Below are 25462 nucleotides of genomic sequence, written 5' to 3' on the forward strand. Positions count from 1 at the left end.
ACATAGTTAGCTTACATTTTTACCCCCATGACTATAAAGGTAATAATACACACACTGATGCAGAAAAGTATAAATAAGAAAGTTAAAATCATTCTGAAATCTTACCACCCAGAGATAACAGCCACAAACATTTTGGTGATCATTCTTTCAGATACATTTCTGTCTGTATTTGTACTTACATATAAATACTTGTTTATAAATGAATCATAGTATTCTTTTTTTTTTTTTTAAACTAAGACCACTCTGTTACTGAAATGAATAGCCCAGTTTGCCTTTTTTTTTTTTTTTTTTAAAGAAATTCACGTTCTTTTATTTATTTATTTATTTATTTATTTATGACTGTGTTGAGTCTTCGTTTCTGTGTGAGGGCTTTCTCTAGTTGCGGCAAGTGGGGACCACTCTTCATCGCGGTGCGCGGGCCTCTCACCATCGCGGCCTCTCTTGTTGCGGAGCACAGGCTCCAGACGCGCAGGCTCAGTAATTGTGGCTCACGGGCCCAGTTGCTCCGTGGCATGTGGGATCTTCCCAGACCAGGGCTCGAACCCGTGTCCCCTGCATTGGCAGGCAGATTCTCAACCACTGCGCCACCAGGGAAGCCCGAATCATAGTATTCTTGCCGCCATTTTATTTATTACATTAAAATATACATAACAGAAGTTGACCATTTAAGAAAAATTTTATTGAAGTATAGTTGATTTACAATGTTGTGTTAATTTCTGCTGTACAGCAAAGTGATTCAGTTATGTAGATATTCTTTTTCATATTCCTTTTCATTATGGTTTATCACAGGATATTGAATATAGTCTTCTGTGTTATGCAGTAGAACCTTGTTGTTTATCCATTCTTTATATAATGGTTTGCATCTGCTAATCCCAAACCTCAATCCTTCCCTCCCCCCACCCTCCTGGCAACCACAGGTGTGTTCTCTATGTCTGTGAGTCTGTTTCTGTTTCGTAGATATGTTCATTTGTGTCATATTTCACATTCTACATATAAGTGATATCACATGTACATAAATTGATCATTTAAACCATTTTAAAATACACAGTTCATTGACATTAAGTACATTTACATTGCTGTGCAGCCATCACCACTATCCATCTCCTGAATTTTTCCTTCATCTCATATTGAAACTCTGTACCCATTAAACAGTAACTCTCCATTTTTCCTTCTCCACATTCCCTGGTAACCACCATTCTGCTTTCTGTCTCTATGTATAATTAGACTGTTCCAGGTACCTCGTATAAGTGTAATCACAGAGTATTTGTCCCATTGTGTCTGGCTTATTTTACTTACCATAATGTTTTCATGACTCATTCATATTATAACATGTATCAGAATTTCCTTCTTTTTATAAGACTGAATAACATTCCATTGTATGTATATATATCATTTTGTTTATCTGTTCATCTTTCGCTAGAAATTTGGGTTATTTCTACCTTTTGCTATTGTGAATAATGCTGTTATGAACATGAGTATACAAATATCTGTTCAAGCCCCTCCTTTCAGTCCTTCTGTGTATATACCCAAAAGTGGAATTGCTAGGTCAAGTGATAATTCTTTATTTAATTTTTGAGGAGCCACCATAGTGTTTGCCACAGCACTGCACTGTTTTACATTCCTAACATCAAGGGCTAAGACATTCAAAAGCAACCACACTTACAGGGGAATATAGGTGGTCACTGTGCATGCCCAGGGAAATACACAGGCTCTGAAAAGACCTGAGAAGGCTAACTTTACACCTCAGGATGATCTCCAGTACAGAGACACCATCCAGCAATAAAACAAAACAAAACAACCATATCAAACCCTGGGGAAGTGGGAGAATCTGGTTTCCAAAGTTATCATCTTAAAAAGTTTAAATGTCCAGTTTTCAGCAGTAACAACAGCAAGATCACAAGGCATACAAAGAAACAGGAAAGTATGGCCCATTGAAAGGAAAAGAAATGAATAGAAAATGTCCCTGAAAAAGACCAGGTGACAGATTTACTAAATAAAGACTTTAAAACAATGATCTTAAAAATACGCAAAGAAATAAAGAAAGATGTGGACAAAGTCAAGAAAATGATGTATAAACAAAATGGAAGTATCAGTAAAGAGATAGAAAACATGAAAAAAAACCAAAGAGAAATTCTACAGCTGAAAAGTATAACTGAAATTTTAAAAATTGCTAAAGTTATTCAGAAGCCGATTTGAGCAGGCAGAAGAATTAGTGAACTTGAAAATAATACAGTTGAAATGTTCAAGTCTGAGGAACAGAAGGAAAAAACTTTGAAGCAAACAGAGCCTAAGGGACCTGTTGGACAGCATCAATTGGAGCAACATACACGTTGTGGGAGTCCCAGAAGGAAAGGAAAGAGAAAAGGGGGAAGAGAGATTATTTGAAGAAATGAAGACAAAAACTTAACAAATTTCATAAAAAACATGAATATAATCATCCAAGAAAGTCCACACACTCTAACGTAGAATAAACTCAGAGACCCATGCCAAGGCACATTATAATCGAACTATAGAAAGACAAAGAGAGAATGTTTAAAGCGGGAAGAAATGACCTGCCACATACAAGGGATCCTGAATAAGATTTTCAGCAGATTTCTCATCAGAAATGTTGAGGACCAGAAGACAGTGGGTTGATATATTCAAATGCTGAAAGAAGATACCTATACACCAAGAATCCTATACCCAGCAAAACAAAGGAGAAATTTTCACATTCCCACTTAAACAAAAGCTATGGGAGTTTGTTACCACTAGACCTGCCTGGGAAGAAATGCTAAAGGGTGTCTGTACTTCAGGTTGAAATTAAAGGACAGTAGACAGTAACTGGAAACCATATGAAAAAATAAATACCTCCATTAAAGGTAAATACATGGGCAATTATAAAAGGTAATATTCTTGTAACTTCATTTTTTGTTTTCACATGATTTAGGAGGCATGTGCATTTTTTAAAAATTAAGCTATATTTTTGAACACATTAGTGCAGAAAGATGTGCTTTTGTGACATCAGAAGCTGTATGGGGATGGGGACAGAGCTGTATAGAAGTAAAGTTTTTGCATACTATTAAAAGTAAGCTCATATAAATTCAAATTAGTGTTATAACTTTAGGATATTAAGTGCATTCACCATGGTAATCAGAAAGACGGTAGATATAAATTATACACTAAAGCAAATGAAAAGGGACTTGAAGTTTCACCATAAGAAAAGAAACAGGGCTTCCCTGGTGGCACAGTGGTTGAGAATCTGCCTGCCAACGCAGGGGACATGGGTTCGAGCCCTGATCTGGGAAGATCCCACATGCCGCAGAGCAATTAGGCCCGTGAGCCACAATTGCTGAGCCTGTGCGTCTGGAGCTTGTGCTCCGCAACAAGAGAGGCCGTGACAGTGAGAGGCCTGTGCACTGCGATGAAGAGTGGCCCCTGCTCGCCACAACTAGAGAAAGCCCTCGCACAGAAACGAAGACCCAACACAGCCAAAATAAATAAATAAATAAATAGCGTTCCCTTTAAAAAAAAAAAAAAGAAAAACAGATAAACACAAAAGAAGACATTAATGCAGGAAATGAAGGACGAAAAAGCTGTAAGACCTACAGAAAAAAATTGCAACATGGCAGAATTAAGCCCTTCCTCATCAGTAATTACTTTAAATGTAAATGAATTAAACTCTCCAATTAAAAGACAGAGTTTGGCAGAATGGGGGCAAAATGACCCTAATGTATACTAAGATACAAATAGGTTGAAAGTGAAAGGAAGGAAAAAGATATTCCATGGAAATAGTAACCAAAAGAGTGGAGATTACTGTATTGATATAACACAAAATAAACTTAAAATTAGAAAAGATTCCAAGAGTCAAAGAAGGACATTATATGTTAATACAAGTTTTAATACAGTAAGATGTAATGTATGCACCTAATAATAGATGGTCAAAATATATGAAGGGAAGTAGATCTATAACAATAGTTGAAGATTTTAATAACCCATTCCCAAAATTGGATATAACAACCAGACAGAAAATAAATAAAGATAAAAGAGGACTTGAACAATACTATAATGAACTAATAGACATATACAGAATACTAATAGACATATACAGAATAGACATATGCAGAATACTCAATGCAACAGCAACAGAATACACATTCTTAAGTGCACATGGTACATTCTCCAGGATAGACCACATGTTGGTCCAAAAACCAAGTCTCAATCAGTTTTAAAAAAATAAGAAGGAAAATTAGAAAATACTTAGAGATGAGTGAAAACCACAGCACTATATATCAAAACTTTAGGGATGCAGCAAAAGCTCAGAGGGAAATTATAGCTATAAAGATGCTTTACATTAAAAAAGAAGAAAGATATCAATCAACAACCTAACTTTACAACTTACAGAATTAGAAAAAAGAAAAAACTCAACCTAAAGCTAACAAAAAGAAGGAAATAAGAAAGATTAGATCAGAGAAAAAGAAATAAAGACTAGAAAAGCAGGAGAGAAAAATCAAAGAAACCTAAAGTGAGTTCTTCAAAAAAGCAACAAAACTGATAAACCTTTAGCTAGATTGATGGTGGCAGGGAGGGAAGAAGGGAGGAGGAGGGAGAGGGAGAGGGAATCAAATTCCTAAAATCAGAAATGACAGTTGGAGCACTACTATGATTCTACAGAAATAAAAAATGTAAGAGAGTACTATGAACAATTGTACACTAAAAAAATTGGATAATTTAAATGAAATGGACAAATTCATAGAATTACAAAATCTACCAATACTGAAACACCAATAGAAAATCTGAATAGACTTATAACTCTTGGGATTAAATTAGTAATCAAAAATCTCTCCCAACAGAGAAAAGTCCTAGACCTGATGTATTCACTGGTGATTTCTACTAAACATCTAAAGAACTAACACCAATCTTTCTCATACTTCTTCAGAAAATTGAAGAAAAAGGAACACTATCTAACTTGTTCTCTAAGGACAGCATTTCCCATAGCAAAGCCAGACAAAGACACTACGGGAAGAGAAAACTACAGACCAATACTCCTTATGAACACTGATGCAAAAGTCCTCAACAAAATACAAGCAAACAGGATTCAAAAGGATTATACATTGTAAAGCAATTATGCTACAAGAAAGATGTCTAAAAAAAAAAAAAGGATTATACACCATGACCAACTGGGATTTATTCCTGGAATGCAAGGATGGGTCACCTATGAAAATCAATCAATGTAATACACCACATCAACAAAATAAAAAAAACCAAACTATTCCAAAAATTTGAATAGGAAGGAACACTTCCATACTCATTCTAAGAGGCCAGCATCACCCTGATATCAAAACCAGACAAAGATATCACACACAAAATAGAAAAGTACAGGCCAATATCACTGATGAACATAGATGCAAAAATTCTCAACAAAATATTAGCAAACAAATTCAACAGTACATTTAAAAGGATCATACTCCATGATCAAGTGGCATTTATCCAAGGATGGAAGGATGGTTCAGTTTATGCAAATTAGACATTGTGATATACCACATTAATAAACTGAAGAATAAAAATCATACAATCATCTCAATAGATACAGAAAAAGCTTCTGACAAAATTCAACATCTGTTTATGATTAAAACTCTCAACAAAGTGAGAAAAGAGGGAGCATCACTCAACATAATAAAGGCCATCTATGACAAACCTGTAGCCAACATCATACTCAAGGTTGAAAAGCTGAAAGCATTTCCTCTAAGATCAGGAACAAGACAAAGATGCCCACTCTTGCCCTGTTTATTTAACATAGCATTGGAAGTCCTAGCCATGCAGTCAGACCAGAAAAAGAAATAAAAGGAATCCAAATTAGAAACGAAGAAGTAAAACTGTTACTATTTGAAGATGACATGATACTATGTGTAGAAAATCCTGAAGATGCCACCAAATAACTATTAGAAATAATAAATGAATTCAGTAAAGTTGTAGGATACAAAATTAATGCAGAGAAATCTGTTGTGTTTCTTACACTAACAACAAACTGTCAGAAAGAGAAATTAAGAAAACAGTTCCATTTACAATTGCATCAGAAAGAATAAAATACCTAGGAGTAAATCTAACCAAGGAGGTAAAAAACTTGTACTCAGAAAACTATAAGACACTGATGAAATAAACTGAAGATGACAGAAACAAATGGAAAGATATACCATGCTCATGGATTTGAAGAATTAATGTTATTAAAATAGCCATACTGCTCAAAGCCATCTATAGATTCATTTCAGTACGTAGCAGAATTCCAGTGGCATTTTTCACTGAACAAATAATTCTAAAATTTATATGGAAACACAGAAGACCTCAAATAGGCAATAAAACTGATTTAAAAATGGGCAGAGAACCTGAATAGGCATTTTTCCAAAGAAGACATACAGATGGCCAACAGACACAAGAAAAGATGCTCAGCATCACTAATCATAAGAAAATGCAAATCAAAACCAGAGTGAGATACCATCTCACACCTGTGAGAATGGCTATTATTAAAAAGACAACAAACAAGTGTTGGATTAGGATGTGGAGAATAGGGAGCCCTTGTGCAGCGTTGGTGGGAATGTAAATTGGTGCAACAACTGCAGAAAACAGCATGGAGGGTCTTCAAAAAATTAGAACTACCATATGATCCAGCAGTTATACTTCTAGGTATTTTTCCAAAGAAAACAAAAACACTAATTTGAAAAGATATATTCACTCCTATGATTATTGCAGCATTACTCACAGTAGCCAAGATATGGAAGCAACCTAAGTGCCCCTGATAGATGAATGGATAAAGATGTGTGTGTATATACATATATAAGCAAGAATACTACTCAACCATAAAAAGGAATGAAATCTTGTTTGTGACAACCTGGATGGACCTAGAGGGTATTATGCTAAGTGAAATTAAGACAGAAAGAAAATACCATATGATTTCACTTGTACTTGGAATCTAAAAAACAAAACAAATGAACAAACATAGCAAAACAGAAACCGTTATTGATACAGAGAACAAACGGGTGGTTGCCAGAGGGGAGGGGCGCAGGTAAATGAGTGAAATAGGTGAGGGGGATTGAGAGGTACAGACTTCCAGTTACAAAATAAATGAGTCACAGAGGTGAAATGTACAGAGTGGGGAATATAGTCAATAATAATATAGTATCATTATATGATGATGGATGGTAACTAGACTTATTGTGGTGATCATTTTGTAATATACAAAAATACCAAATCACTGTGCTGTACACCAGGAACTATCGTAGTGATGTAGGTCAATTATAGTTCAAAAAAACACAAACAAACTCATAGAAAAAGAGATCAGATTTGTGGTCACCAGAGTTGGGGTTTGGGGAGAGTGAGAATTGGATGAAGGTGGTCAAAAGGTACAAACTTGCAGTATAAGATAAATAAGTACTAGGGATGTAATGTATGACAGGATGAATATAATGAACACTGCTGTAGGTTATATTTGAAAGCTGTTAAGAGAGTAAATCCTGAGTTCTCATCACAAGGAAGAAATATTTTTTCTGTGTTTTATTTTCTATCTATATGATGATGGATGTTAACTTACTGTGATCATCATTTCATGATGTATGTCAGTAAGTCATCATGCTGTGTACCTTAAACTTATACAGTGCTGTATGTCAGTTATATCTCAATAAAACTGTAAGGAAAAAAACTTTCTACAAAACTGTCTAAATAAAACCAGTATGCTACTGGCATGAAGACAGTCATAAAGACCAGTGAAATAGAATAGAGAGCCCAGAAATCAACCCTCACGTATATGGTCAAATATATGTGAGGACCATTCAGTGAGGAAAAGACAGCCTTCTCGACAAATGGTGCTATGTAAACCGGATTTCCACATGCAAAAGAATGAGTTTGGACCCTTACCTAAAACCATATATGGAAATTAATTAAAAATGGATCAGAGACCTAAATGTAAAAGCTAAAACTAGAAAACTCCTAGAAGAAAATAGGGCCATAGCTTCATGACATTGGGTTTGGCAATGATTTCTTGGATATGACCCGAAAGCCACAGGCAACAAAAAAGTATAACAGACCACATAGACTTCATGAAAATTTAAAAGTTTGTGAATCAAAAGACACAGTAAAAAGAGAAAACAGTAAAAGGGCAACCCATAGATTGGGAGAAAATATTTGCAGAATATACATAGAACTGACCTCGTAAAACTCAACTTAAAAAAGCCCTCTTCAGGCACTTTCCTGGTGGTCCAGTGGTTAAGATTGCACACTCCCAATAATGGGGGCCCGGGTTCGATCCCTGGTCAGGGAACTAGATCCCACATGCTGCAACTAAAAGATCCTGCATGCCACAACTAAAAGATGCCACACGCTGCAACTAAAGACCCCACGTGCTGCAACTAAAGATCCTGCACACCACAATGAAGATCCCGTGTGCCACAACTAAGACCTGGTGCATCCAAATAAATATTTAAAAAAAAAAAGCCCTATTCAAAAATGGACAAAGGACTTGAACAGACTTTCAAGTCTATAGAATATTTTTTGAAGAAAACATACCAGTGGTCAGTAAGCACATGAAAAGATACTCAACATCACTAATCATTAGGGAAATATAAATCAAAATCAGGATGTGCTACCACCTTATACCCATTAGGATGGCTGCTATCAATCAAAACATAAAGTAACAAATGTTGGCAAAGGATGTGGAGAAGTTAGAACCATTGATCCCTGCTGGCAGGAATGTAAAATGGTGCAGCAGCTGTGGAAAACAGATAGCTGTTCCTCAAAAGGTTAAAAATAGAATTACCGGGCTTCCCTGGTGGCGCAGTGGTTGAGAATCTGCCTGCCAATGCAGGGGACACGGGTTCGAGCCCTGGTTTGGGAAGATCCCACATGCCGCGGAGCAACTAGGCCCGTGAGCCACAACTGCTGAGCCTGCGCGTCTGGAGCCTGTGCTCCGCAACAAGAGAGGCCGCGATAGTGAGAGGCCCGCGCACTGCGATGAAGAGTGGCCCCCACTTGCCGCAACTAGAGAAAGCCCTGGCACAGAAACGAAGACCCAACACAGCCATAAATAAATAAACAAATAAATAATTTAAAAAAAAATAGAATTACCATGTGATCCAGAAATTCCAGTTTCGAGTATTGCTGTGGGCCGAAGGTTTGTGTCCTTCCCAAATTCATGTGTTGAAGCCCTAATCTCCAATGTGATAGCATTTGGTGGGGGGCAGGGGGTGCTTTTAGCAAGTAATTAGGCCATGAAGGTGGAGCCCTCATGAACGAGATTAGTGCTGTTACCAGAAGAGACACAAGACAAATAATATTTGCCCTCCATGTGAGAGGACACAGCAAAAAGGCATCCATCTGCAAACCAGGAAAAGGGGGCTTCCATCAGGAACTGAATTTGCCAGCACCTTGATCTTGGACTTCCCAGCTTCCAGAACTGTGAAATAAATTTCTGTTGTTTAAGCCACCTAATCTATGGTATTTTTATTACAGCAGCCTGACTAATCTAATACAGATATTGGTACCAAGAAACTGTAACAAACACATAAAATGTGGAAGTAGCTTTGGAACTAGGTTAATAGGTAGAGGCTAGAAGAATTTCGAGTTGCATACTAGCAAAACCCTAGTTTGCCAGGAGTGGACCTTTAAAGGTGATTCTGGTGAGGGCTTAAGGGAAAAAAACAGAGAGCTGGAGAGAAAGCCTCCATCTTCTTAGAGAACACATAAATAACCATGTACATAATGTTAGTAGAAGTACGGATGGTAAAGGCCGTTCTGATGAGATCTCAAACGGAAAGGAGAAACATGTTATTGGACAGTGGCGAAAAGGCAATTCTTGATAAAGTGGCAAAGAACTTGGCTGAAGTGTGTTCAGGGTCTACTGTTTTGTGGAAATTAGAACTGCAAACAATGAAATTGTGTGTTTAGCTGAGGAGATTTCTAAGCAAAATATAGGAGGAGTGGCATGGTTCTTCCTGACTACTTATAGTAAAATGTGAGGAGAGAGAAATGAAGAAGGAATTGTTAAGCAAAGTGGAACCAGAACTTAGAAATTTGGAATCATCTCTGTTTGTCCATATTGCAAAACTGAGAAAGCTGGTTCAGAAGACACCAAGCGTATGGCTGACCTATCTGACTGACCATTTGATAAGGAGATTAGTATGGGTGTGACCTATGGATTTTATCAGCTACTCCAGAGAGATCACTGCCAGTCTGAACTGATGGAGATGGATCCAGGTCAGAATAAAGGAAGGCTGTCTGACTTAGATCTTACAGGACAAGACAGTAAAACTTAGGCTTTTAACTTGCACTTTTCTTCAGGGAAAGGAAAGAATGTCCCCAAATCTGATTCAGACATCATCAGGGCCACTACCTCAGTTCCTATATATGCTAGGCTGCCTCCAAGCAAAGACCCCTTACCTGACAGAGCCTCAGCTTGGGTGGGGCCCCCACAGAAAGCTGCAGCATGGTGGTACCCCACCAGCCATGGTGGTGACATTGCCACCTTTGTGGGTCTGAAAGTCAGAATATCAAACCAGAGAGGTTTATTCTTATTTTTCTTGTTTGTTTGCTTGTTTTTTATTGGAGTATAGTTGATTTACAGTGTTGTGTTAGTTTCTGCTGTACAGCAAAGTGAATCAGTTATACATATACATATGTACACTCTTTTTTTTATAGATTCTTTTCCCATATAGTCCATTACAGAGTATTGAGTAGAGTTACCTGTGCTATACAGCAGGTTCTTATTAGTTATCTACTTTATATATAGTAGTGTGTCCATCCCAATCTCCCAATTTATCCTCCCTTCCCCACCCCGCCCCGCCATCCCCTGGTAACCATAAATTTGTTTTCTACCTCTGTGACTCTACTCACAGTGGATTATTCTTGAGTCTTAAGAGCTCATGGAGTTTGCCTTGCTAGGTTTTGGACTTGCTTGGGACCTGTCACCCCTTCCTTCTTTCCTGTTTTTTTCTTTTGGAGTAAGAATGACTATTCTATGCCTGTCACAGATTCATAGCTGGAGAAGAATTTTGCCTCAGGTTGAATCATACCTCAGGTCCCAACCATATCTGATTTAGAAAATATTTAGATGAGACTTTGGACTTAAACATTAAAGTTGATGCTGGAATGAGTTAAGACTTTTGAGGCTGTTGGGATGGAATGAATGCATTTTGCATATAAGAAGGGCATAAATTGTGGCGGGGGTAGGCAGAGGCAGAATGCTATAGACTGAATGTTTGTGTGCCCCTAAATTTCATACATCGAAGCCCTAATCCCAATGTGATGGTATTTGGAGGTGGGGCCTTTGGGAGGTAATTAGGTCATGAGGGTGTAGCCCTTATGAATGGTATTAGTGCCCTTATAAGAGGAGAGACGAGGTGAACTCTCTGCCCTGTGAAGATACAGCGAGAAGGCATTCACCTGCAAACCAGGAAGTAGATTCTCACTAGGAACCCTGATCTTGGACTTCGCAGCTTCCAGAACTATGAGAAATAAATTCATATTTTTTAAGCCACGTGGTCTATGGTAATATAAGTATATACACAAATGATTTGAAAGCAGGGTCTCAAAAAGATACTTGTACACTCATGTTCATAGCAGCATTACTCATGATAGCTAAAGGTTGTGAAAGCAACCCAAGTGTCTGTCGATAGCTGAATGGATAAACAAAATTTGGTATATATATGCAATGGAATATTCGGCCTTTAAAAAGCAGGGTGTCTGATACATGCTCCAACATGGCTGAACCTTGAAGACTTTATGCTAAGTTAAATAAGCCAGTCACACACACACACACAAAATACTGTAGGATTCCTCTTACATAAGGTACCTAGAGTAGTCAGATTCATAAAGACAGGAAATGGAATGGTATTTGCCAGGGGCTGGTGGGAGGAGGGAATAGGGAGTTATTATTTGAAGCCTTTGAGTTTCAGTGTTGAAAGCCGTAAAGAGTTCTGGAGACGGGTGGTGGTGATGGTTCACAACAATATGAATGTACTTAATACCACTGAACTGTGTACTTAAAAATGGTTAGGATGGTAAATTTGATGTTATGTATATTTTACCAGAATTGGAAAAAATCTCTACTAATCATAAAGCACGTAACATAGACATATCTTACCTCTAGTTGATACTGATGTGATACTTTTAGTATGTTCAGGCTTTCCTTTAGTTGTAGGTTTTTATAAATCATTAATAAATGTACTGAGATTGTACTCCTGTAATTGTGGGAATACTACTTATTGATTATGAGAGCAAGCTGTGGAATTCATTTACAGTATTCTTTTTTTTTGGCCACGCCATGCGGCTTGCAGGATGTGAGTTCCCCAACCAGGGATTGAACCCAGGGCCATGGCAGTGAAGCACTGAGTCCAACCACTGGACCACCAGGGAATTCCCCGCATTTACAGTATTTTTAAAGTTCCTTAGTACCAGTACCAACAGGTGTTAGAATGGGCTTGCAAAAGCAGTTTTGAAATTTTGTCTAGTATAATAGGATTTACTTTTCTGTTTACTCTTATATTACTTTAATGTTGTTTCCAGAAATAGTGTATACCAACCACATTAATTATTCTTATTTAGTTTATATCCTCCTATCTGTTTTCCTGTTTAATAGATACATTTATATCACAGTAAGAACAGATTTCATTGCCAATAACTCTCCTGGTTTACCCTTAATTTTTTGATGTTCTGTCTTATGTTCTAAATTTAGATATCCAAAGAGAAGAAGAAAAAGTGAAACGATCTGTGAAAGATGCTGCCAAGAAGGGTCAGAAGGATGTCTGTGTGGTTCTGGTCAAGGAGATGATCAGGTCAAGGAAGACCGTGAGCAAGCTCTATGCATCCAAAGCACACATGAACTCCGTGCTCATGGGGATGAAGAACCAGTTGGGTAAGACAGCAGTACCTTACAGCCACATCATTAGCTGATGCTCTTGCCGTTATTATAACACTGGTTTCCTTGAATAGGAAGGACAGTCTTAGCATTGGCTTTTATTCTTTACATTGTCTTAATTGGGGTGTTATACAAAAGCAAAATATACTTACTACTCTGATTTTTATTTTATTGTTACTCATTTTCTTTTGCCAGTGTTGTTGAAATAATGGGAAAATCTCCATCTAAATGTACTTTGTTTAGAATTTAGACTGTATTTCCTCATGTGAAAAGTGTTGTAAAGTGACCTGAGGGTTGAGTCATAGGCATAAGAAGTGCACCCACACCTTAGAGGGAAGATGAAGGAAAAGAGTTTCTTCTGCCCTAGGCCCAGAGTTGCCACAGGCAGGATTTTAAATAGTCTAAGTTTGTCTTTGGCTTTCACTCACCTCCTTTTTATGCCTCATCTCTGACTCTCAACCTAATGCTTTCTTACATCTTAGGAACCTGCAGGCCCTGTATTGGGTATTCAGCATACATGTGAACTATCAATTTAATTTTTTTTATTTTTAAATGATATATTTTAAGAAAGTTGCTAGAAGGCTATACAAAAAGCTAATAGTGGTTACATCTGTGGAGCTAGAACAAAGAAGTGAGAGTAGAGAAAGAACATTAACTTTTCATTTAACCTGCCCTTGCATTGTTCTACTATGAACATCTGCTATTTTCATAATATAGTTTTTAATACCTTAAAAAACAAACTAAATTAATCAATTGGATTTATTTGCTAATGAGAATTTATCTTATCCGTCAGGTAGGCTGGGGCAGAAAAGTTGAAACACATTTATATCAAGGGAAGTCCAAGGTGGATCAATGAGTTGACCAGACACAGCTTAACAGAGCCTCAGTTAGGACCCAGGACTTCACTGGGGACCCAAGGCGGGGAGTCCTTTCTAACTTCTCCTTGCTTCAGAGAAAATAAATATTCTATAATGATACGTCTCATCGTCTTTGAATATTTCTAGATCCTTACACTAAAATGAAGAGGCCTGGGATGAAAGATCATGTGGAGAGGCCCAGACCAGCAAATAACTGTCCAGTCACGTCACTGTTGCTGAGAACCAATACAATTTGACATTTTTGTTATATTTGCCTCAGTTTTTTTAAAATTAATTTTTATTAGAGTATAATTGCTTTACAATGTTGTGTTAGTTTCTTGCTGTACAGCAAAGTGAATCAGTCATACCTATACATATATCCACTGTTTTTTAGATTGCCTTCCCATTTAGGTCACCACACCACAGCACTGAGTAGAGTCCCCTGTGCTATACAGTAGGTTCACATTAGTTATCTATTTTATACATAGTATCAAGATTGTATATATGTCAATCCCAATCTCCCAATTCATCCCACCCCCCCTTCCCACCCGCCTCAGTTTTTATATTGTAAAAGGAAGCAGTATTACTAAAGTTGAAGCTTCTTTAATACACCTTCGCAGTTCCATTCCCTTCTCTTTCAGCCTCCTCAGAGGTAACCACTATCATGAATATTAAAATCTGTATAAATGGTATTATACTATGTGTACCATTCTGCATGTTTATTCCCATTTATCATTGTCCTGTTGAAATATACCCATAAATATAATGATAAATATATTTTGATAAGATGATAAATATATTTTGATAAATATACTGATATAATGATAAATATAGTTTGATATGATAAATAAATATGTTTTTAACTCCTGGGTGGTATTCCATCCTGTGAATGTATCACATTTTATTTTTCTCTTCCCTGTTGATGGACATTTAGGCTGTTTTCAATTTTTGCTATTACTAACAGTGCTGCTGTGAATGTCTTTTCACTTTTACACATGTGTTTCTTTAGGACAGTTATATACTCAGAAGTAGAACTGCTGGGTTAAAAATAGCTGGGTTTAAATTTTGCTAGAATTGCAAAATTGTTCTCCAAAGAGACAAATTTGTATTCCCACCAGCAGCGGATAAGAGTTCTTTTTTCCATACCTTTCCACCAACCTTTGTCAGACTTTTTAATTTTTGAGAAATGTTATAACATTTCCCTGGGAACTAGTGGGCTTGACCAGTCTCTTCTGTTCACCTTTTCTTCCTGTGTACTGATTCCAAAATATCTTTTCAAGGAGTTATAGCTCACAAATATTCATTAATCTACATGAAAAATATCTCTTCTCCTATAGCATGTACTTTCAGTAATGAACATAACTGTAAACATAAACAACATATGTCAAGAGCCTGTTATCCTTTAACTATACATCCATAATAATATATTATGTTGTTTCAAATATATATTATATTGTGGCTTTATCACACCTGAAAAGTAAAATATCTGCTATTTGATACTTGTATGTTAAAATACTCTAGGGCTCTGTTCTAGATCCTCTGCTCTTTTCCATCTTTCCTCTCTCCCCATAGGTGATCTCATCTAACCTCGTGCCTTTAAATGCCATTGATTTCCAAATCTTTATCTTCAGGCCTGACTTTATCAGTGTATAGTTGGCATCTCCACTCATATCTTAATGGATACGTCAAAATTAATACGCCCATCCAAGAATCTTGGCTGGTCTTACTTCATCTGTATCCCCGCCTTCTCCCTATATTTTCCCCCTGGAAATCCAAGACATCATATAATTTCATCTGCAGATATTTCGACATGGGTTTCTAAAAAGCAACGGTTCTATTCCTTCTGTTCCTAGGTCCTTCAGTTCTTGGGTATGTTGATGTGTTCATTTTGTTTCCACTATATTTTCTATTTCTTTCTGAAAGGAAAAGATTTTAGTGAGTTGTTAGAAAAGATTTTAGTCAGTTGTTAGATTTCCCAGACTGATCCTTTAATTTTTTATCTTTCCTGTTTTCACTTTGGAAATAATCATAGTACCTGCCTCATAGGATAGTTGTGAGACTTAATTCAGTGCCTGGCACATGGTAACTGCTGTATATGTAGGTTCTAAATGTTATTGTCATTATCATCATCAATTTCTCTTTGTGTTCTACTTTCTGAGAAATTTGCTCAACTTTATTTTCTATTTCTTCTCTTGAATTCTTTATTTTAGCTGTCTTAATTTTAATTTTCAGGAAAGAGTTCTCTGATCTTTTTTTAAAAAAATCATCTTGTTCTTATTTCATGAATATAATTTGTTCTTTATTATTGATAGTCTTTTTTTTAATATACATTCTTATTTATATTCCTTTCCATTATGGTTTATCTCGGGACATTGAATATAGTTCCCTGTGCTCTACAGTAGGACCTTGTTGTCCATCCATTCTCTACGTAGTAGTTTGCATCTAAAAACCCCGAACTCCCAGTGCATTTCTCCCCCATCCCCTTGATAATCTTTTTTTTTCCTTTGCTATTTTATTTATTTATTTTTAACATCTTTATTGGAGTATAATTGCTTTACAATGGTGTGTTAGTTTCTGCTTTATAACAAAGTGAATCAGTTATACATATACATATGTCCCCATATCTCTTCCCTCTTGTGTCTCCCTCCCTCCCACCCTCCCTATCCCACCCCTCTAGGTGGTCACAAAGCACCGAGCTGATCTCCCTGTGCTATGCGGCTGCTTCCCACTAGCTATCTATTTTACATTTGGTAGTGTATATAGGTCCATGCCACTCTCTCACTTTGTCCCAGCTTACCCTTCCCCCTCCCCGTATCCTCAAGTCCATTCTCTAGTAGGTCTGCATCTTTATTCCCATTTTGCCCCTAGGTTCTTCATGACTTTTTTTTTTTTTTTTAGATTCCATATATATGCGTTATGCGTTAGCATACGGTATTTGTTTTTCTCTTTCTGACTTACTTCACTCAGTATGACAATCTCTAGGTCCATCCATGTTGCTGCAAATTGCATTATATTGTTCTTTTTTATGGCTGAGTAATATTCCACTGTATATATGTACCACATCTTCTTTGTCCATTCCTCTGTCGATGGACATTTAGGTTGCTTCTATGTCTTCGCTATTGTACATAGTGCTGTAATGAACAATGGGATACGTTTCTTTTCTTTTTTTTTACAATTTGTTTTTGGTTCTTTTTTTTTTAATATCTTTATTGGAGTATAATTGCTTTACAATGTTGTTTTAGTTTCTGTTGTACACCAAAGTGAATCAGCTATATGTGTACATATATCCCCATATCTGCTCCCTCTTGAGCCTCCCTCCCATCCTTCCTATCCCACCCCTCTAGGTCATCACAAAGCACCGAGCTGATCTCCCTGCACTATGCAGCAGCTTCCCACTAGCCATCCATTTTACATTTGGTAGTGTATATATGTCAGTGTTGCTCTCTCACTTCGTCCCAGCTTACCCTTCCCCCACTGTGTCCTCAAGTCCATTCTCTACATCTGCATCTTTATTTTTGCCCTGCCACTAGGCTCCAGTACCGTTTTTTTAGATTCCATATACGTGCATTAGCATACAGTATTTATTTTTCCCTTTCTGACTTACTTCACTTTGTATGACAGACTCTAGGTCCATCTACCTCATTACAAATAACAATTTTGTTCCTTTTTATGGCTGAGTAATATTCCATTGTATATATGTGCCACATCTTCTTTATCCATGCATCTGTTGATGGACATGTAGGTTGTTCCCATGTCTTGGCTATTGTGAAAGTGCTGCTAGGAACATAGGGGTGCATGTATCTTTTCAAATTATGGTTTTCTCCAGACATATGCCCAGGAGTGGGATTGCTGGATCATATGGTAGCTCTGTTTTTAGTTTTCTTACGGAACCTCCATACTGTTCTCCATAGTGGCTGTACCAATTTACATTCCCACCAATGGTGTAGGAGGGTTCCCCTTTCTCCACACCCTCTCCAGCATTTATTGTTTGTAGATTTTTTTGATGATGGCCATTCTGACTGGTGTGAGGTGATACCTCATTGTAGTTTTGATTTGCATTTCTCTAATAATTAGTGATGTTGAGCAGCTTTTCATGTGCTTTTTGGCCGTCTGTCTCCTTTGGAGAAATGTCTATTTAGATCTTCCACCCATTTTTTGTTTGGGCTGTTTGTTTTAGAACTTGTATTTTTATGTGTATTTTTTTTTTCATTTGTATCTCTAGCAGGCATGGAAACATAATATTGTTTGTTTTTATATACTCTTCTGAGGTTTTTATAAATTAAGTTTTTAGAGAGTTATAGATTCACATACATGCAGTTGTAAGAAATAATAGAAAGATTCTGTGTATACCCTTTACCCATTTTCCCCAGTGGTAACATCTTGCAGAGTTAAAGTAGGTATCACAACCAGGCAGTCAGCACTGATATAGTCAAGCTTTAGAATGCTTCCAGTTTCCATCACTACAGGGATCTCTCATGCTGCGCTTCTGTAACCAAACCCACTTCCCTCCCATCCCCACCCCCTCCTTATATCTGGCAATCACTAATCTGTTCTTCATTTTATAATTTTATGATTTCAAGAATGTTATATAGGAATCAGACTGGATGTAACCTCTTGGAATTGGCTTTTTTTCCTCTTTTTCTTCTTTTTTTTTAATTGAAGTATAATCGGCATATAATATTACACTAGTTTCAGATGTACAGCATAGTGATTTGACATTTATATACTTTACAACTTGATCACCTCGATAAATCTAGTAACTGTCTGTCACCCTACAAAGTTGTTGCAATATTTTTGACTATAATTCCCTGTGCTGTACATTACATCCCCATGACTTATTTATTTTATAACTGGAAGTTTGTACCTCTTAATCACCTTCACCTATTTTGCCCAACACCCCCTTAGATTGACTTTTTTTCACTCAGTGTAATTCTCTGGCAGTTAACCCAGGTTTTTGCATGTATCAGTAGTTCATTCCTTTTTTTCTTGCTGAGTAGTATTCCATGGTACGGATGTACCACAGTTTGATTAACCATTCACCTGAAGGATATTTGTGTTGTTTCCAGTTATCAGCTACTATGAATAAAGCTGCTATAAATGTGTGTAGATTTTTGCTTGGACATAAGTCTTCACGTCTCTGGGATAAATGGCCAGTAGAACAATTGCTGGGTTTTGTGGTTGCATATCAGAGACTGTCAAGCTGTTGTCCAGAGTGGTGGTACCATTTAAAATTCCCACCTGCCAGTGTATGAGTGATGCAGTTTTTCTGCATCCTCAAAATTGGGTGGGCTGAGGTGGGCTGGAGCCGGACGAGGAGAGAGGTGAGCCTGCTGCTCCCAGGACTTGGGCCCTGGGCTGGTCTCCCATCTCCCAAGGAGCGGTGGGAACTGCCAGACTGTTTTCTACAGCAGCTGCACCATTTTGCATTCCCATCACCTGTGCACCAGGTTCCAGTTTCCGCAGATTGGAGCCGTGTGGCAGACAGGGTCTTGGTGCTCCGGTGGGTGTCAGGCCTGAGCCTCTGAGGTGGGAGAGCCGAGTTCAGGACATTGGACCACCAGAGACTTCCTGAAACCATGTAATAGCAATCAGCGAGAGCTCTCCTAGAGATCTCCGACTCAACACCAAGACCCAGCTCCACTCAACGACCAGCAGCTCCAGTGCTGGACACCCCATGCCAAACAACTAGCAAGACAGGAACACAACTCCACCCATTAGCAGAGACGCTGCCTAAAATCATAACTTCACGGACACCCCAAAACACACCACCGGACTCAGTCCTGCCCACCAGAAAGGCAAGATCCAGCCTCATCCACCAGAATACAGGCACCAGTTCCCTCTACCAGGAAGCCTACAGAACCCACTGAGCCAACCTTAGCCACTGGGGCAGACACCAAAAACAGCGGGAACTGCAAACCTGCAGCCTGCGAAAAGGAGACCCCAAACACAGTAAGTTAAGCAAAATGATAAGACAGAGAAATAGGCAGCAGATGAAGGAGCAAAGTAAAAACCACCAGACCAAACAAATGAAGAGGAAATAGGCATTCTACCTGAAAAGGAATTCAGCGTAACGATAGTGAACAGGATCCAAAATCTTGGAAATAGAATGGAGAAAATACAAGAAACGTTTAACAAGGACCTAGAAGAACTAAAGAGCAAACAAAGAACAACACAATAAATGAAATTAAAAATTCTCTAGAAGGAATCAAGAGAAGAATAACTGAGGCAGAAGAACGGATAAGTGACCTGGAAGATGAAATAGTGGAAATAACTACCACAGAGCAGAATAAAGAAAAAAGAATGAAAAGAATTGAGGACAGTCTCAGAGACCTCTGGGACAACATTAACTGCATCAACATTCGAATTATAGGGGTACCAGAAGAAGAAGAGAAAAAGAAAGGGACTGAGAAAATATATGAAGAGATAATAGTCAAAAAGTTCCCTAACATGGAACAGGAAATAGTCAATCAAGTCCAGGAAGCACAGAGAGTCCCATACAGGATAAATCCAAGGAGAAACACACCAAGACACATATTAATCAAACTATCAAAAACTAAATACAAAGAAAAAATAATTAAAAGCAGTAAGGGAAAAGCAACAAATAACATACAAGGGAATCCCCATAAGGTTAACAGCTGATCTTTCAGCAGAAACTCTGCAAGCCAGAAGGGAGTGGCAGGATATACTTAAAGTCATGAAGGAGAAAAACCTACAACCAAGGTTACTCTACCCAGCAAGGATCTCATTCAGATTTGATGGAGAAATTAAAACCTTTACAGACAAGCAAAAGCTGAGAGAGTTCAGCACCACCAAACCAGCTTTACAGCAAATGCTAAAGGAACTTCTCTAGGCAGGAAACACAAGAGAAGGAAAAGACCTACAAAAAAAACCCCAAAACAATTAAGAAAATGGTAATAGGAACATACATAACAATAATTGCCTTAAATGTAAATGGATTAAATGCTCTAACCAAAAGACAGACTGGCTGAATGGATACAAAAACAAGACCCGTATATATGCTGTCTACAAAGACTCACTTCAGACCTAGGGACACATACAGACTGAAAGTGAGGGGATGGAAAAAGGTATTTCATGCAAATGGAAATCAGAAGAAAGCTGGAGTAGCAATTCTCATATCAGACAAAATAGACTTTAAAATAAAGACTATTACAAGAAAAAAAGAAAGACACTACATAATGATCAAGGGATCAATCCAAGAAGGAGATATAACAACTGTGAATATTTATGCACCCAGCATAGGAGCACCTCAATACATAAGGCAAATGCTAACAGCCATAAAAGGGGAAATCGACAGTAACACAGTAATAGTAGAGGACTTTAACACCCCACTTTCACCAATGCACAGATCATCCAAAATGAAAATAAATAAGGAAACACAAGCTTTAAATGACACATGAAACAGGATGGACTTAATTGATATTTATAGGACATTCTATCCAAAAACAACAGAATACACTTCTCAAGTGCTCATGGAACATTCTCCAGGATAGATCATATCTTGGGTCACAAATCAAGCCTTGGTAAATTTAAGAAAATTGAAATTGTATCAAGTATATTTTCCGACCACAGCGCTCTGAGACTAGATATCAATTAGACGAAAAAAACTGTGAAAAATACAAACACATGGAGGCTAAACAGTACGCTACTAAATAACCAAGAGATCACTGAAGAAGTGAAAAAATACCTAGAAACAAATGACAATGAAAACAGTGTGACCCAAAACCTATGGGATGTAGCAAAAGCAGTTCTAGGAGGGAAGTTTATAGCAGTACAATCCTACCTCAAGAAACAAGAAAACTCTCAAACAACCTAACCTTAAACCTACAGCAATTAGAGAAAGAAGAACAAAAAAAACCCCGAAGTTAGCAGAAGGAAAGAAATCATAAATATCAGATCAGAACTATATGAAAAAGGAATGAAGGAAATGATAGCAAAGATCAATAAAACTAAAACCTGGTTCTTTGAGAGATAAACAAAATTGATAAACCATTAGCTAGACTCATCAAGAAAAAGAGGGAGAAGTCTCAAATCAATAAAATTATAAATGAAAAAGAAGTAACAACTGACACTGCAGAAATACAAAGGATCATGAGAGATTACTACAAGCAACTGTATGCCAATAAAATGGACAACGTGGAAGAAGTGGACAAATTCTTAGAAAAGCACAACCTTCTGAGACTGAACCAGGAAGAAATGGAAAATATAAACAGACCAATCACAAGCACTGAAATTGAAACTGTGATTAAAAATCTTCCAACAAACAAAAGCCCAGGATCGGATGGCTTCACTGGCGATTTCTATTAAACATTTAGAGAAGAGCTAACACCTATCCTTCTCAAACTCTTCCAAAATATTGCAGAGGGAGGAACACTCCCAAACTCATTCTACGAGGCCACCATCACGCTGATACCAAAACCAGACAAAGATGTCACAAAAAAAGAAAACTACAGACCAGTATCTCTGAAGAACATAGATGCAAAAATCCTCAACAAAATAATAGCAAACAGAATCCAAGAGCATATTAAAAGGATCATACACCGTGATCAAGTGGGTTTTATCCCAGGAATGCACAGATTCTTCAATATACGCAAATCAATCCATGTGATACACCGTATTAACAAATTGAAGGATAAAAACCATATGACAATCTCAATAGATGCAAAAAAAGCTTTCAACAAAATTCAACACCCATTTATGATAAAAACCCTCCAGAAAGTAAGCATAAAGGGAACTTACCTCAACATAATAAAGGCCATATATGACAAACCCACAGCCAACATTGTTCTCAATGGTGAAAAGCTGAAACCATTCCCACTAAGATCAGGAACAAGACAAGGTTGCCCACTCTCACCACTAGTATTCAACATAGTTTTGGAAGTTTTAGCCATAGCAGTCAGAGAAGAAAAAGAAATAAAAGGAATCCAAATTGGAAAAGAAGTAAAACTGTCACTGTTTGCAGATGACATGATAGTCTACATAGAGATTCCTAAAGATGCTACCAGAAAACTACTAGAGCTAATCAATGAATTTGGTAAAGTAGCAGGATACAGAATTAATGCACAGTTATCTCTTTCATTCCTATACACTAAAGATGAAAAATCTGAAAGAGAAATTAAGGAAACACTCCCATTTACCACTGCAATAAAAATAATAAAATACTTAGGAATAAACTTACCTAAGGAGACACAAGACCTGTACTCAGAAAACTATAAGACACTGATGAAAGAAATCAAAGATGACACAAACAGATGGAGAGATATACCATGTTCTTGGATTGGAAGAACCAACATTGGGAAAATGACTATACTACCCAAAGCAATCTACAGATTCAGCGCAATCCCTATCAAACTACCAATGGTATTTTTCACAGAACTAGAACAAAAAATTGCACAATTTGTATGGAAACACAAAAGACCCCGAATAGCCAAAGCAATCTTGAGAAAGAAAAACAGAGCTGGAGGAATCAGGCTTGCTGACTTCAGACTGTACTACAAAGCTACAGTAATCAAGACAGTATGGTACTGGCAACAAAAACAGAAATGTAGATCAATGGAACAGGATAGAAAGCCCAGAGATAAACCCATGCACATATGGTCACCTTATATTTGATAAAGGAGGCAAGAATATACAGTGGAGAAAAGACAGCCTCTTCAATAAGTGGTGCTGGGAAAACTGGACAGCTACATGTAAAAGAATGGAATTAGAACACTCCCGAACACCATATGCAAAAATAAACTCAAAATGGATTAAAGACCTAAGTGTAAGGCCAGACACTATAAAACTCTTAGAGGAAGGCATGGGCAGAACACTCTATGACATAAATCACAGCAAGATCCTTTTTGACCCACCTCCTAGCAAAATGGAAATAAAAACAAAAATAAACAAATGGGACCTAATGAAACTTAGAAGCTTTTGCACAGGAAAGGAAACCATAAACAAGACGAAAAGACAACCCTCAGAATGGGAGAAAATTTTTGCAAACGAAGCAACTGACAAAGGATTAATCTCCAAAATATACAAGCAGCCCAATATCAAAAAAACAAACAGTACAATCCAGAAATGGGCAAAAGACCTAAATAGACATTTCTCCAAAGAAGACATACAGATTGCCAACAAACACATGAAAGGATGCTCAACATCACTAATCATTAGAGAAATGCAAATCAAAACTACAATGAGGTATCGCCTCACACCGGTCAGAATGCCCATCATCAAAAAATCTACAAACAGTAAATGCTGTAGAGGGTGTGGAGAAAAGGAAACCCTCTTGCACTGTTGGTGGCAATGTAAATTGATACAACCACTATGGAGAACAGTATGGAGATTCCTTTAAAAACTAAAAATAGAACTACCATACGACCCAGCAATCCCACTACTGGGCATATACCCAGAGAAAACCATAATTCAAAAAGAGTCATGTACCACAATGTTCATTACAGCACTATTTACAATAGCCAGGGCATGGAAGCAACCTAAGTGTCCATCAACAGATGAATGGATAAAGAAGATATAGCACATATATGCAATGGAGTACTACTCAGCCATACAAAGAAACGAAATTGAGTTATTTGTAGTAAGGTGGATGGACCTAGAGTCTGTCATACAGAGTGAAATAAGTCAGAAAGAGAAAAACAAATACCATGTGCTAATACATATATATGGAATCTAAAAATAAAAAGTGGCTCTGAAGAACCTAGGGGCAGGACAGGAATAAAGACTCAGACGTAGAGAATGGACTTGAGGGCACGGGGAGGGGGAAGGGTAAGCTGGGACGAAGTGGAGAGTGGCATGGACACGTATACACTACCAAATGTAAAATAGCTAGTGGGAAGCAGCCACATAGCACAGGGAGATCAGCTTGGTGCTTTGTGACCACCTAGAGGGGTGGGGTAGGGAAGGTGGGAGGGAGATGCAAGAAGGAGGGGATAGGGGGATATATGTATACATATAGCTGAACCACTTTGTTATACAGCAGAAACTAACACAACATTGTAAAGCAATTATACTCCAATAAAGATGTTTAAAAAAAAAAAAAGAAAGTCAAGGACACCATGCCTAACAGACTAAATCTCTGGCAATAAAAATTTGAAAACAAAACAAACAAAAAAATTGGGTGGTGTTACTATTTTCTTTTAGCCATTCTGATGGGTGTGTAGAGCTCTCTGATTGTTGTTTTAATTTGTATTTCCCTAATGGTTGATGATTAGGAACATTTTTTCATATGCTTATTTGCTATCGTGTCTCTTTTGGTGAAATGACACTTGCCTACTTTTGTGTATGTTTGAAATTCTTCACAATGAAATGCTAAAAGATTAATCTCTTTAAATCCGTTTATGTTGTTTTTGGTTTTAGTTTCTTTTACTACATCTACTGATGTTTTTGTCACAACTATGCAGTCATACTGTGTCTGTAATTGAAAACTTGAGGAGAGCTAGGGTGAAATCTCTCACCCTCCTTTTGCCATCTGAAATTGGTTACTGTTTTACCTATTTCTATAAAAAAATGTTCTGGAATTTTTGTGGTCAGTACAAAAAAGGAAAAGCCAATTTCTGACCTAATACTAAATATGTCATTTTATGTAGGAGCACTTGAGTCTTTATAAAACCACCTCAGTGCTCTTTACTATTAAGACACTAATATGTTTAATTTTTTTATCCAGTTTGAATATTATAGTTCTCTGTTGTTTTCAACCATTCATTGGTTTATT

The 25462-nt window shown here is 37.3% G+C and overlaps 1 protein-coding gene across 2 annotated transcripts in view; it reads left to right on the top strand.

Moving 5' to 3' along the window:
* The window catches only part of LOC309643801 (charged multivesicular body protein 3), a 78857-nt gene that overhangs the window by 45517 nt on the left and 7878 nt on the right, over positions 1–25462 (top strand). For both annotated transcript variants that reach the window (XM_082426904.1, XM_082426905.1), the window contains one exon: positions 12695–12874. In XM_082426904.1, coding sequence (XP_082283030.1) covers positions 12695–12874 — 180 coding nt within the window. The remainder of the gene's footprint in view (positions 1–12694; positions 12875–25462) is intronic.

This window comes from Balaenoptera physalus, assembly GCF_965194825.1.
Source record: "Balaenoptera physalus genome assembly, chromosome: 15".
NCBI classification, from domain to species: domain Eukaryota; kingdom Metazoa; phylum Chordata; class Mammalia; order Artiodactyla; family Balaenopteridae; genus Balaenoptera; species Balaenoptera physalus.